This window comes from Cynocephalus volans, chromosome 5 (assembly GCF_027409185.1).
Source record: "Cynocephalus volans isolate mCynVol1 chromosome 5, mCynVol1.pri, whole genome shotgun sequence".
Taxonomy (NCBI): Eukaryota; Metazoa; Chordata; class Mammalia; order Dermoptera; family Cynocephalidae; genus Cynocephalus; species Cynocephalus volans.
This window is the reverse complement of record NC_084464.1, coordinates 71,000,522-71,015,684: the sequence shown is the minus strand read 5'-3', so window position 1 is coordinate 71,015,684 and position 15,163 is coordinate 71,000,522. Positions and strand designations below refer to the sequence as shown.

Genomic DNA, 15,163 nt, shown 5'->3' with positions numbered 1-15,163 from the left:
ACTCTCATATTTGACTTCCTGGGTTGATTCCCAGCTCTACCAGTTACAAAGAGCCTGATCTTCAAGAGGTTATATATTATCTTTGTGGCTAAGGTTTTTCATCTGTAAAAGAATACAAATGGTACCTAAGCCTGGTGCCATGCCATTAGCATGTTACTTAACTAGTACTTAAGGTTCAATGAGTGTTAATAATAAAATGATTTTGTTATCACCTTGGTGCTCATCATCATGGTAATAAAATCCTGGCCCAAGTATCCTTTTAATTCTCAGCCCTATTATCCTGATTATTGACTATATTATTGTATAACATTTGGAGAAACCGTCTCTGCCATACACAGATACACACACACACACACACACACACACACACACACACACACACACACACACACACACATGCACACACAGGTTTCCTCCTTTCATTGCCACACCCCAACCCCATAACTGATCACCTGAATGACCCTTCCCCAGTCTTGTTAAACACATATTGCCAATTATCTAATACCCTTTTCAACCACAAAATAAGTCAGAAAAGTACATTTGCAGTAGTGTGATGGAGCCAGCTTGTACAGGCCATGAGAACTGAATATTAATTTTTATAAACTTTGTGAGCTGATTCACATAATTTTGGTACATCGGAATAAAAAAATGATGAAAGGATTGCACCAAGGGAATTATGAAAAATTATAAATAAACCCTTGCTTCCTTTTTTTTCTTTCCAAGAGCCAGTTGTTAAACATTTACCAGCACACCACTGTATCTTTACACCTGTTTAATCCTTTGATTCCTATATTAACACACTTTAGACTGCTCATTTTAAATCAGAAGACATAACTTTAAAGTTTGCTTTTACTACTATTTGATATTGGACAAAGTCACTTAGCAGTGCAACCCTCAGTTTGCTTCATCTATTTCCTGCAGATAATATCAACTTGACAGATTGGTTTATGCACAAATCAAATTACCACATATGAAATTTATGTGTAAATCATAAACTGCAATAGGGAGGAAAAGTTCTGTAATTTTAACATTTCATTTTAACTTTTTTAAAAAATTAAACATTATAGAAACTTGATTTTAAAATGCCATTTCAGAAAAAAATACTTTTACCAAACTATGAATTGTGCAGCACATAAGCCATTGCCTTTATCTTTTACATAAATAAAACATTATGCTTTTGATTTGAGTATTAAAACAAGAACTTCAAATAGGATGTTCTCTTAGTGTTGGAATATTAAATGTGAAAGCACTGAAGTCACTGGATAATTTAATCATGGATTTTAAGTTCTATGACAAAATTGACAGTCTTTAACTTGTGCTTCCTATTTAAGTAAATTATGGAATTAGTCACATAGAGAAAAGTATAAATTGTATTAATTAGATAAGTTTCCAATTTTTTCTGTGCCTCTGTGTATTAAAAATAGTTATCCCTCAGTATCCCAGGGGAATTGGTTGCAGGATTCCCACAAACATTCAAATCCCTTATATAAAATGGCATAGTACTTGCACATAACCTATGCACATCTGCCTGTATACTTTAAATTATCTCTAGATTGCTTATAATACCTAATACAATGGAAATGCTATGTAGATAGTTACTATACTGTATTGTTTTTTATTTGTGTTATTTTTATTGTTGTATTTTTTTCCAAATATTTTGGATCCTCAGTTAGTTAAATTAAGGATACAGAAAGCCAACTGCAACAGCAACTAGACATGAATTTACTACGAAGCTAATGATTCTAAATTTTAGGTCCTTCACTTGCAAGGGGTTCTTCTAAAGTCTTGTGCTTAATTTTGTATTTGTAATTTTGTGGCTTATTTATTAAAGGTCTCCAAAATTGCATAAGTTTTAGATCCCTTATTGGTTCTCATAAGGAGCATTTATTTTCCACGGTAAGTGTTTTGGTTCACAGCTTGGGCTGAGTGCCTTGTTTTCCCAAAGGGTTTCTTTTTGATGTGTTTGATTGACTCACTGAACTTAAATCAGTCTTTATATCAGACTGTGTCTTTGCATAACCTGGAGGTTAAGAAGAAAGCAGAATATTTAAATGTCATCAAGATCCTGCTTTGGGGTCCATTCAAAAACTTTGACGTTAAATTGTCAGCAATTAAACATATGTTGCAAAATATCACAAATTTTGTTCACAGCCCCAGGACTCTGAAAGTGGCTCCCTTTGTCAGCTTCCAATCACATAATTGTAGGTCTTTAAATATAATTTTTTAACTGTTAAAGAAAAATTTCAAGTGTTTAAAATGTCTCTGTGTAAAAGTATAATTTCAATTAATAACAGTAATTAAACATTGGCTAGCTCATTTCTAATTGTTATAAAATATGAAAAGTTACAATCTAGTAGGATTCAAAAAATTGAATTAAATGTGAGCTTAAGAGTATAAGAAACATTTTAAAATTTTATTTGTTAAATTTATCTTCAGAAGAAATGATACAATTATGTTATGATTAGTATGATATGTGCATAGCTAATGTTCCTGTGCAACACATCACTCCTTACTTGCTGGAACGTGAGGAGATCTGGATAGTCACAGGAGCAAAGCTGGGCAGCCAGGAGTTATGCTCAGTGGCTAGTTACATAAACATTTCAATATTTTTATACTAATCATGTCAGTAGATCCCACAGAGTATCAGCTTTGTTTATTTGAAGTGAAATTGCCCTATAATTCAAATTTTAAGCATATTGAAATATTCTTTCTTAGTTACCCACAAGTAGCCTAAAATCAAATTATTTTCAAAAAATCATTTTTTTTTTTACAAACTTGTTTTTTATGCAAAACATTTTTATCCTATTAAGTATGGTCTACTTAAGTATTCTACTATGTAAAGATTGTGTGACATGCATGTAGGATGAAATAAGATTATGATATTAAAGTAAAACAAATAAGGTATAAATAATCAGAAGCAAAGAGTTGTATGGATTTATCTTTACAGGTATTAAGCCATAAAATTAATCCTAATTATCTCAAGTCTCTAACTTGTAAGTTGGAAGGTGGAGTGTGGCAGGCTCTGATGGTTGGGTCTCAATCATGCACAATCCAGCTGCACTTAGGAATAATGGAAGCACTTATTCAGGCTAGCCTAGAACAACCATTTCTAAAGCATGTCTCTTGAGTCACTCACAATGAAGTACATTGTACAGGCACATTTAATCCTCACAATAGGCCTATAAGAGAGAAATGATTATTTTATATATGGTTATTTGGTTAATAAAAGTTTGTTTTTAGCTTCATGAGATATAATTTATATGAAAAAAATAAACACCTTTAATATATACACCTTGAGTTTGAACATATGTATACATCCATGATACTATTGCCACAATTAAGATAATAAATATATGTCACCTTCAGAAACTTTTTGTGTTGTTCTGTGTATACTATGTATGTATGTATGTACTTATTTATTTTTGTGGTAAGAACACTTTATATGAAATCTGTCTTTGTAACATATTTGAAGTGTACAATACCACATTGTTAAATATAGGTACCATGTTGTATAGCAGATCCCTAGAAATTAATTATCTTGCATAACTAAAATTTTATACCCATTGAGCAGTAACTCCCCATTTCTCCCTCCCCCCACTATTCTGGAAACCACTATTCTATTTTGTTTCCATGAGTTTAACTATTTTAGATACCTCATACGAATGGAATCATGCAGTATTTGTTTTAACCATAGCAGAACCTATTAACAGTTCCTTAAATAATGAGTTGTTTTCTGCATTATATTAGCAAGGGATCAAATTTGTTTGAAATAAAATCCCCTGACTTCATTAGTATTAATATGAGTTAGTAAATTATAACATACCTCCCTGTGCATATATGTGTGAAATTCATAAGTTCTGACATTATTTTGAGATGTTAATTAAAGTCAATGCATAGGGTCCTTAGGTGATAAGTGATTATGTGTACATTAGAACAGGAGTTTACTCATCCATAAGCTCTGTTCTGAATATTAATACTTTCTATTGTCTAATGTCTTCCATTTTTAAGTATCCTTCATATGCCTGTTTGCCCTTAAATATACAGTGAACTGCATCTTCTCACCTTGAACAGCTTCTCACTTTCCAAAGCTCTAGACATAGTTGCCTATTTAAACACATGCTTCATTTCACATTCCTTCCTTGTCTCATTCATTTAATGTGATCTAAAAACAATATGCAATATATTTGAATTGGAATATCATTTTTGCTTCTCTTAGCAATTTTGTGAAGGGCAATTTGAATCTCTTCTTCAAAAGTTCCTTTTAATGACATGGTAATTGTTTTTATGACTTTTTCAATGAGCTATGAAATCCTCTAATGTCAGGCCACATTTCTGTGGTAACGAAGTCTAAGAAAGGCCTCATTTATTTGTGGCTTGATATTGAAGAGTTTACCCCATTCTTTTCATAAAAGAGGTATGAGAAGATAAGCAGAGACAAGATTTAAATGAACATCATTATCATCATCATCATTTTTATCATCAAATATTTATCGATATTTGTCCTTTGCCCAAATCTCTAAGGACTACAGTAATGGATTTTAAATGCCTCTGTCTAATCCTGGGATATTCATGACAGAAAAATAAAGCATCAGTATAAGTTCCTTGGAGAGCTTTTGAAAATAGACATAATATCCTCATAAAGTATTTCCAAACAATAAGAATATTAGCAAAATGATTGTTAATTAAATGCTTAATCCGTTCTTGTTCAATCCAGTATTATATACTGGATTATTAATATATTCAGTATTTATATACTAACAATCTTTTTATTAATGATATATGTTTTGCTAATAACTACTTTATTTACTTTCGATTTCTTTTTAAAATTTGATAACCCAAAATTAAAAAATGTTCCTATGGAAAAAATTTATCATAAGTCAGGCTTCCCAAGAAAGAGACTGAGATTTACATTCAGGTGACTTATTCGTCAGTGTCTAAACAACAACATCTTTGAAGGAGGAAGAGAAGCAGGACTGGGAAAAGATGTTGGGCTAAGATGTAGTTGTATCAGAAGCCTCAGCTGATCCTTCAGGAAACTCTGAAGTGGGGGTGGCCCTTCAGAGTTGACTCATATTAAGTCGCCTTCATCCATGCACAGCAACCAGTGAGGGGGCCTAAACTTGGGCAAGTCGGCCCCGTTAGCCAAGGGCCATTCAATTCATGGAGAAGACTTTGGCTCTGAGCTGTTGGTAGGCAATTCCTCCAGCATTTGGAGAAATGGGTCCTTCTATTCTGAAGGGGAAATGGGATGCTCATTACTGCATCTACTACAGTCAACCCTTTGTGCTGCTCAGATACACCTGCTTTCTAAAATAAGTACACCTCATCTGGAAACTGCCCCCTCAAATTCAGATTTGTCTCTTCTTCGGTAAATGTACACGAGGAGGACTACTGGGAAGAACTAGAGTTTCTGTCGCTAAAGCTGGTCTAGGTAGTACAGCTGATACTCATCTTCATCCTCGTTTCTGCAATTCCTATTACCCTCAACCTTAGCTAGCAAATATGCTGGCCTAGTGAATCACCTGGTAAGGTAACCTACAATTTTATGCCTGGGAGTTCTAATCTCTCAATAAGCTGTGACATCTATGTTTGTCCATTTCCTGACAATATTGGACAAAGGACTACCAAGACTTGTCCCAATAAATCACCTTAATGCCAAATGTTTTCCTTCCTGCCCCTATTTTATAATAGCACCTTACTTCTTTCTGATTATCAGCATCACTTAACCCTGTATCTTATCCCTTTTGGTCTACCATAACAATACCATAGACTGGGTCACTTATAAATAACAGAAAAATATTTTCTTATAGTTCTGGAGGCTGGGAAGTCCAAGATCCAAGCACCAACAGATTTGGTGTCTGGTAAGGGCCACTTTCTGGTTCATAGGTGGTATCTTCTAGCTGTGTCCTCACAAGGTAAAAAGACATATGGTGGAAGGTTCCCTTGAGTTTATTTTATAAGGGCACTTATCTACCCTCTGACCTAATCACCTCTCCAAAGGCCCCACCTACTAGTGCCATTACCTTGGGGATTAGGATTTTAGCATGAGAATTTGGGGAGGGGAGCACAAACATGCAGTCCACAGCACCCCGTAAGGAACTTCTTCCCTTGACTAATTATTTCTTGGCACAAAGAGCTCACAGCAGTCATGAATTTCATAAAAGGACTCTTGTGTCACCTGGTAGATTCTTGTGTCAAAGAATCCCTCCCCTGGTAGCCATGGCTTCTACTTCAGGGATGTAAAGCACAAATTCTCTGATTGTTCACAAAGAATGATGATACGTACGTCGACTCTTATTTTTACCCTTTGTCTCCCAGTCCATGCATTATACCTGCTGTGAATAGAATATCATGTAATGATTATTGATTTAGAGTACATACTATATCCTGTAAGATGGTGTCCTATCCCTGCAAACTCTCATTTCCTAACTGGCACTTTGGTTGCACCTAACAGCTTTTAGATGGTGCTATACCATAGAACTAGTGGATCCCATGGTTATCTGATTGCTACTATGCTTTGCTGTAAAGTAGGTTCCTTAGTCCAGTGAGATGTCTTGAGAGATCTCGCATTGGTGGATGGGCACTACATAAGCCCTTGTGTAGTGATGCTGGCCAAACCTGTTTTCACAAGAGGCAAGAAATGCATACCCATACCTGGAATACTGTCAGTCCTAGTCAAAACGAATCACTGTCCTTCCAACTCAGTGTGATCTGCTGAACTCTGAGTGCCTGGTAGCTTTGGTCACTATTTTGGAAGACTGGGTATTTGATGGAAGCAGTAGCTAGATCAGCCTTGAAACACAGGACCTGCACATAGCCCCTATATCTGCCACTCCAACTACTCTGTTCATGCCCATTGTGGTGGCTGATAACAGAATGGCTGATATTAACTGGCTGAGTTCCTTCTGTGTAGTTAATTAGTTAATTAGTTAATTACCACTCTTCTGTGGTAGATATGGGCATTAATATGCATTACAAAGATATTCACGCTTTATGCCCACTCCCATTAGTCCATCTACATTCCTCTTTCTCACATTTTCCTGACCCCAATTGTGTTATATTTTTATTTCCAGTTCAACCAGGTCATTTGCCACTATCTATGACTCCATGTATATTTTTTATCTTGGACCACTTCTGTTTCCACCCAAAGAGAATGACTAGGTTTTGTGACTGAAGATATGCTTATTGGAAGGATTTCCCTTTACCCTTATATTCCTGGGCAATGTTTCAGTGAAGCTGTCGGTAAACAGCAGTTCATTTTCAGTTCATACCCATATATCAAATCAACCTATCCATGAACCAAGCTCAAGCTTTGTACTTCTTTGGATGATTATAAGGGAGGGCCCCCTCCCTATACAGGCACAGTGTAAATTTATGATGAGCTTGTGTTACAGCAGAAATGCATAACATAGGAGTCCCAACTATTTATGATCTCTGGTCTACTCACACCTGATTCCTGATGTACCATCTACAATAGATTGCTGCTGGTCCTTATTAATATATTGGAAGCTCTGTCCATGTGGATAATTGATGTCCCATGGTCAAGTGTTTTTTCTCTCCTAGGACCCAAAATTTTGCTAGAAACTCTTTCTCAATTTCTGGATAATTCTCTGATTATAGCCCTAGGGTTGTGTTTCTACTTCTGACACTTTCTGTATACCCCACACAGCATCTTTTCCACTGCATACATATACATTCCGTACCATGGAGCCTTCTGAGATATATAGCCCAAACAGAAAAACAGCTTGTACAGTTGCCCAGAACTGCTACAGAGTCCCATAAATTTAGTAAGATTCTTGTCCTTTATCTCTTCAAATACATCTTCTGCCATGTTTTCTCTCTATGTACTTTTGGGATTCCAGTTACAACTAATTTAGAATCTTCAGTATTATTCCAGTCTCTTCTGTTTTCTTACTCTTTTGTCTCTGGGTGTTTCCATTTGAAAAAATTATACTGACTTATCTTCAAGTTCACTGGTTCTTTTCTCTATGTCCAGCTCACTGGTAAGCTCATTAAATTACTTCTTGAAACTACTATTTTATTATTTTTTATGCCTATTTAAATAGTTTTATAGTTTCTGACTCTCTTTTGATATTCCTCAATCCATTCACCCATCCACCATTTTCACTATTATTTTACACATCAGTCATATTTTAAATAATCAGTTATTATGAATTCTCTGTCCAATAATTTCAACCTCTTCATCATCTTTAGTTCTCATTCCATTGACTGCTTGTTTTTTTCTGGCTTTTTTTTTTGTATGTCTCATAATTTTTTGATTGACCTACCTTTAAGCAATAATACTGCATTTTTACTTAAATTATTTCTTAAAGGATGGCATTTGCTGGACTGCCTACTTGGAGACATTTTACGTAATAGTTAAAATTGTTTTTAATTAAAATATTGTTGGTAATAAAATACTTTGTAAGAAAATTCTCATTTTGGTTTAATGAAGCTATTATTATTTTGTTTTACTTTCTAATCCAAAATGGATAGAAGTATGAATCTGAATTTTCAAGGTCATTGAAACTTAAGTCCATAAATTATGTAATTATCATATACCTGTATTAACTTGATTAGGTTATTTGTAAGTATCACACTATTGTGTAAGTTGTAATCAATTTCAAAATGTTACCATGATTTAGATATATTCAATAGCAGATAAGAAGACTATTTTGATCACCAACTGCATGAAAAGTTTCATACTGGACTTTTTTTATTAAGTAAAAGTAAATAGGCATAACCTCTGTGCTCAAATAACTAATAATCAAGTATGGAAGATAAGATATTCAAATAAATATACTCTAAGGAGAATCTGATAAATGGTGTTAGACATTTTTTTTATTAGGAGATATCAAAGGGGACTTAAATATGAGTAAGAATTTTGTAGGACCTTGAATAAAAAACAGATTTCTTATAGACAGAGATGTGGAAATGACAGACAAAACCATCAGGAGCAAACAGATAAGAGAAAACATAGAGAATACTTGATTTTAATCTACTTCTACGAAAGCAATGATCGCTATACTTAGGTATTCCTTAGAATCATCTAGAGAAAATTTTTAAAGGTATTGCTTGTCAGGCTTCCTCCATAGCGATTCGAATTTGGGATTTTGTATGTTTTAAAAAGTCCACAGGTGATTCTATAATTCAATCAAGTTGGTAAACCAGGGGGTTAGAATAATTAATTTATTGACCACACCTCTCAGTTTATGAATTTTAATGTCTTATTTCAGAAGAAATATTTCTTTAATTTTCAATATGGAAATGTCCAATACAGAGGCAGATGTTGAGGCAGACTAGTAAAAAGGGTGTGACATAAGCAGGGGCATGGAACGTCTCAAAAATTCCACAGGAAACCATCTACTCTGCTTAAAAAAGGAATTTCCTATGCTGTTAATGAAATCAAGGACTCTAGTTTTAGAACCACAAACTGAAAATTATCTGAAATGAAACTACTGCTGGAGCTCCAAAGCAGGATAGCAAGAAATAATAATATATGAGATATAACAAAGTAAATTACTTTTTGTCATGGTTCTTCTCTTACCAAATGAAGACTGCAGTGCTAGTCATTAGATTGCTCAAATTATCTGTTATGCTGTGATGGAAGTAAAAGTGATACATGCCAGGTCAAAAAGAATTATGCAAGGAGTCTAGAACTATGAGTGACATAAATATGTGTTGGATACATTAACGAGCAGTAGGAAGTATCTGGTACATAAGGAAGGGAAGGCAAAGAACTGAGACTGACTTTGACGAAGGCTTTGAAAATGTCTACTAAATACTAAATATTATTTATTTTAGTTGTGCTTGGATTCATGGAGACAATGTCTAAGGATTTACATTTTAATCCTATGAAGAAGATAAATGACCATTTATAATAATCAGTTAGTATAAATCATTTATCTTCTATGTACTGCTATTAATGTATATACATGCTTTCTGTACATCTCTCAACTATGCTACAATGTAATTTTTTTGATCCATAGTTTATAGATAAGGAACTTAAAGTTTGTGTGGGTTTGTAATTATGTATGGGAGATCATTTTGAACCAAGGTCCAAGACTCTTCAAACTTTATTTCTTTTTCATTTATGGAAGTTTCTTTGTTGGAAGGTAGGAAAAAGTAGAAATCCCATTAAATAATTCCCCTTGGCTGCACAGACAAGACATGCCTTTCAGGCAATGCGCATCAGAGGGATCACCATCGCCTCATTCCAGACTCTGAATGTCACCATTGCAATGACCAACAGTTTCCCTAGAATTTCAAGAATTGCTTTATTATTGGTTGGAAGTGGCATAAACTAATAAGGAAAAACAAAAACAAAAATGGCGTGTAAAAATATAAACACACACACATACACATACCAACATGAAAATGATTAATTTTTTTAAACAAATATTTGAATGGATGCATTGTTGAACTAGACAGACAAAATCCATATCCTTATAGATGTATGTTTGTAATGGGGAGAGACAGAAATAAAGAAAAAGAGCAATGAGTAAAGTTTATAGAATGCTAGAAGGAGATTACTGGCTATGGGGAAAAACATAAAACAGGATAATGGTGACTACGGTTGAGGAAAGGAATGTCTTTTTAAATAATATGGTTGAGAAAGTGACAGTTGAGTAAAGACCTGAAGGAAATGAAGGCATGAATCATGTAAATATTTATCTGAGAGAAGAGAGTTCTTCTAAAGGGAACAAAGGTACAAACATCCGGTGGGAAGAACCTGCCAAAAGCTCTTGAGTAAACATAAGGAGGTCAGTGTAACCTCAGGAGAGTAATCAAGGTTAAGAGTAGAAGAAGTTAAAAAGGTAAAGGGGACTTGATATGATGATAAAAATGAAAAAAGTAATGGTTAACGGGGACCAGAATGTTCAGGTCACCTAATCATTACATGCTTGAGGCTATTTAGGAAGTCAAATTTTAACCACAAGTTTAATTAATGAATAAATTGTTAAGGGGGAATAAAAAAAAAAAAGGAAACAACGTAATCAGGTAATCTTGATGATGTTTTCTCTAGCTAAATTGATTGATTCATGTCTGCCTTCTATGGAGAGAACATTTCAACAACACTCTGTGTCTTTTGTCAAATCTCTTTGTCCAAACAGTGCTGAATGCATTCTGTCCCATTCTCTTTTAATACTTTTCCCTGTCTCCATACTTTTGTGGTAAAATGACCATCTCTTTTTAACTCAAATTTTCAGCACTGACTCTGCCAGCATTCTATGTAATTGTACAGAGAGACTGTTCACTTGTCTTCTTAATCGGAATATTGGTGCCTCTGGAAACACCTAAATCACTCATTAAATGTCATGTAGTTGTGCTATTTTTACCAAGAAAATGATAGTAATCAAATCTTAAACATGTACCAGGCCCTGGGCTAGTTGTTCTCAATACATGGTTTTACTTTATTGTCCCAATAAACCTATGATGTACTAATAAATAACCCTCATTTGCAAATGAGAAGCTTGATTGATAAAAGTGACTGTACTAAATATTATTATTGTCACAAATATCTGCCCTTTCCTGAGGGAGGTACATTCTTTTCCAACCCATTTATGTTGGACTTGGTCATGTGGCTTGATTTTGTCAATGAAATGTAGGTGATTCAGGAGCCACCTACATTGACAGAACCAAGTCACATGGTAAAGCCCAACATAAATGGGATGGAAAGTGTCCTTTTCCCTATTGAACAATAATGTAAATGCCCAGATAAACTATGTTCCATTACCCTAGATATCAGAGTAAACACAGGCAAAGGGGATCTATAGTTTGGTTACCCCAGTCATGCAATTTGAGTGAAGTAAACCTGTGTCATTAACCTCTGAGATTTAATGTACTTAGCACATACTAAAGGCTCTGCTTATCAGCTATTATTATTATATTATTTATTTTAATAAGCTAATTTATTTACTTACCTTTATTCCCAACTAGACATTATGACCTTGGTTAGAACAGCCATGTTTTCTGATTGATATCCACTGTATTACTTAGCATAGTAATTTATGCACATATCACAGTAGATACAAGGTGGGTAATTTAAAGAAATGATTAGAAGCACAAGTCAGAGAGAACATGATTTGAATCCTGATCTGCTGTTATGACCTATGTGATCTGGAAGTGTTATTTAACCTCTCTTAACATTTGCTTACTCACAAGTAAGTTCAGGTTGATGAGAACTGCCTGCAGGTTTGATGAGCATTAATTAAGATAATGTGCACGAAGGCTTCAGCACAGGGCCTGACACCAATAAATGCTCAATCAATGATAGTTGTTATTAATAGGTGCTCAATACAAATGGACAAAATGGACAAAGGGATCATTCTAACTGTTTTACAATGATTCTCCTCTTTTTCCTAATATTTCAGACATGTGATATCTGAAACATAATCTTGTTTTCCATTAAGGTGAATGAATAGGAACCTTTTTTTTTTTTTTGCTTGATATCCACTACTGATCACAGTGGTGGCACATGGTAGGTGCTTGATAAACATTCACAACTTGGCCTTTGAAAACCATAGGTATTTAGCCAAAGTTAGATTATCGGAGATCTTAGACAGCCCATAGAGACTCAACAAGACCAAATTTAGAAAATATAAAACTCTTTCTTAATTCCTCTAGGTAAGAAATGTTTGACTCTCAAGGACCATGACAAATATATATATATATATATGCTTTAGTATTCACAGTGACAACATAACATAATTTGTTACTTCACTAATGTTCTCAACAAATAACTTCTCACCCTGAAAATAAATCTCCTAAATAGATGAAGCTTGTGCTTTGTTTTTCTCATTCACGTTAAGTTAGTAGTCTGTGAGTTCATAGACATGAACATGGTTAACCTTGAGAAATGTTTTCTTTGGCCACAGGATGTCAAATTATAATTATGGAGAGGGAGTCTTGATTTCTTGGTGAATTTTGCTGTAATGAACAAACTTTTGAGTTTTGCATCTAAATGGTCTTATGTTGTGTCTTGTGTGTTCTAACACAGGCATTGATTGTGAAGTAAATATAGATGAATGCCTATCAGAGCCCTGCCTCCACAATGCAGCTTGTATTGACGGCATCAATCATTACACCTGTGACTGCAAGAGTGGGTTTTTCGGAACACACTGTGAAACGAATGCAAATGATTGCCTCTCAAATCCTTGTCTACATGGAAGGTAGCTATTTTTATTTTTTCTAATAGAAAAAAACTCTATACAAATATATTTAACTCACAATATTTAAGACTTAATGTCAAGGGAAAGTTGATAAAGATAATTTTAATTATGCTCTTTCATAAAACAAGAACTAAGTACAGTTAAGATGACAGATGCTGCCAGTTTTAGCTAATGCAATGTACTGACACATTATCTCTGCCCTCCTTTTATTTCTGTTCATTAGCAGAAAGTAATTTTCAATAAATGTAGATTAATTAGACTTTAATATACTTAAAGGTAACTGCTCATGGTAATAGAAATATCAGGTAGGATGATGAGCCATTCTATTATTTGCTCTGTGGAGAGATAATACCACACATTTAGTATTTAAAATGTTCCTAAGCAGCCTGATTGTTTTATCCCTATGCACATGAAAGGTGTTTCATGACTTTACGGAACTGTATAATAACTCCCCTGCTTATGGATAGAATATTAGTTCATACAAATCTAGAGTGGGGGTATTTATAGGAGGTACAAGTGGCAAAAAGGAAAAGAATGTGTCACAGATGCACCATGCTGCTTGCTGCAGCATTATTTTTCCTTTGTAGTCCTGCCACTGACATTGTAAGCGTGCTCAGTTTCCTTTGTAAGCCCTAGACACACTTTTTATCTTTTAGGACTCTCTCTTTCCATTGCCGTTGGAAAAATGGTAAAAATGAAAATTGATCAGTTTTTCAGTCCAGTCACCTTCAAGAATAAAAAACCAGGAATAGACTCTGCTTTCTATTGCTCATGGAAGGTTGTGTGTGTGTGTGTGTTTTCCACCTTAAACTAAAATAAATAAATAAATAAATAAAATAAAAAATAATAATAATAGGGAAACTCTGTTAAAGTTATGCTTTAATGTCTACTTATTTTAAAAATTAATTCTATGTTCTAGGTGCACAGATCTCATTACTGAGTATCAATGTTCATGTGATTCAGAATGGACTACCACAAGATGTAAGATCAAGATTAATGTAAGTTTTATAATTTCATTAAAGTGATATAACAAAATTTTAATTTAAAAGTCAAACTTCTTGCTGTAGGTTTCAGAGTTATTGTTTCAACAATTATTGATGATTTAATTGCTCTTTCACCTTTCATTGTGTAATTCCTCAGCTGCTCAAAACAAAACTACAAATCACAGCTCTTTTCACCTTTCCCCTCTTCATCTCTTGTTATCATAAACTTCTGCAATCTGGAGCCCTCCTTAAACTAAATCCTGAAAGTGGCCATTATCAACAGGAGCTCAGAGGGCTTATGTTTTACCATCAGCTTCCTCTTCTCTAATCTTAGGACACAGAGGTCCTAAGATCTGTGGATCTGTACGGATGAGACAGTATTAAATTGATCCACACAACGCAAGGAGAAAATAAATGCTGGATGGATGTGTCACAAGGTGGGCGACACCTATGATACTCTTAGGATCTGTCTTTCAGTGTCCAGGAGTCTTCAGTGGTGTGATTGACACATGGTATTTTATGTGGAATACCTCATCTGTTGAGAAATGTGGGTTGCCTGAAGACCGTGACCATTCTTGATAGATGAGGATCTCATGAGCCTTCCTGGAATAAGGGGGAGTTCTTCCAGATACTCTTTGGCTGACAATGTCATGATAATGGAAGGCAGCACAGGGACTAAAAACAGCCTTTGTCGTTGGGAGACCATGAATATTTTACTTAAATCCTTTGTTTCTCTCTCCCTCATCAGCAAAACCTAGTAACAATAGCTTCTACACCACAAGGTCATTGTGTGAGGATGCACATGAGACATGGTGGATACTCAATAAATGGCCTGTCAGAGGGAGTGATAGAGTGGAAAAATGCATTCGGAAGAAGTGGGTTGAATCTCTATGCTGCTACTTATCTGCTGTGTTCTTGGATGAATTAATTTTATTCTGAAATCACGTTTTACCTATTCACTGAGGGTTATCACAGTAACTACCTCTTAGGTTGTTCACATTTTCCGAC

The 15,163-nt window shown here is 34.6% G+C and overlaps 1 protein-coding gene across 1 annotated transcript in view; it reads left to right on the top strand.

Annotated features, from left to right (window-relative positions):
• EYS (eyes shut homolog) overlaps nt 1-15,163 on the top strand; it is a 1,675,061-nt gene that overhangs the window by 676,203 nt on the left and 983,695 nt on the right. Inside the window, 2 exon segments of the mRNA XM_063097631.1 lie at nt 13,001-13,172; nt 14,092-14,170. Coding sequence (XP_062953701.1) covers nt 13,001-13,172; nt 14,092-14,170 — 251 coding nt within the window.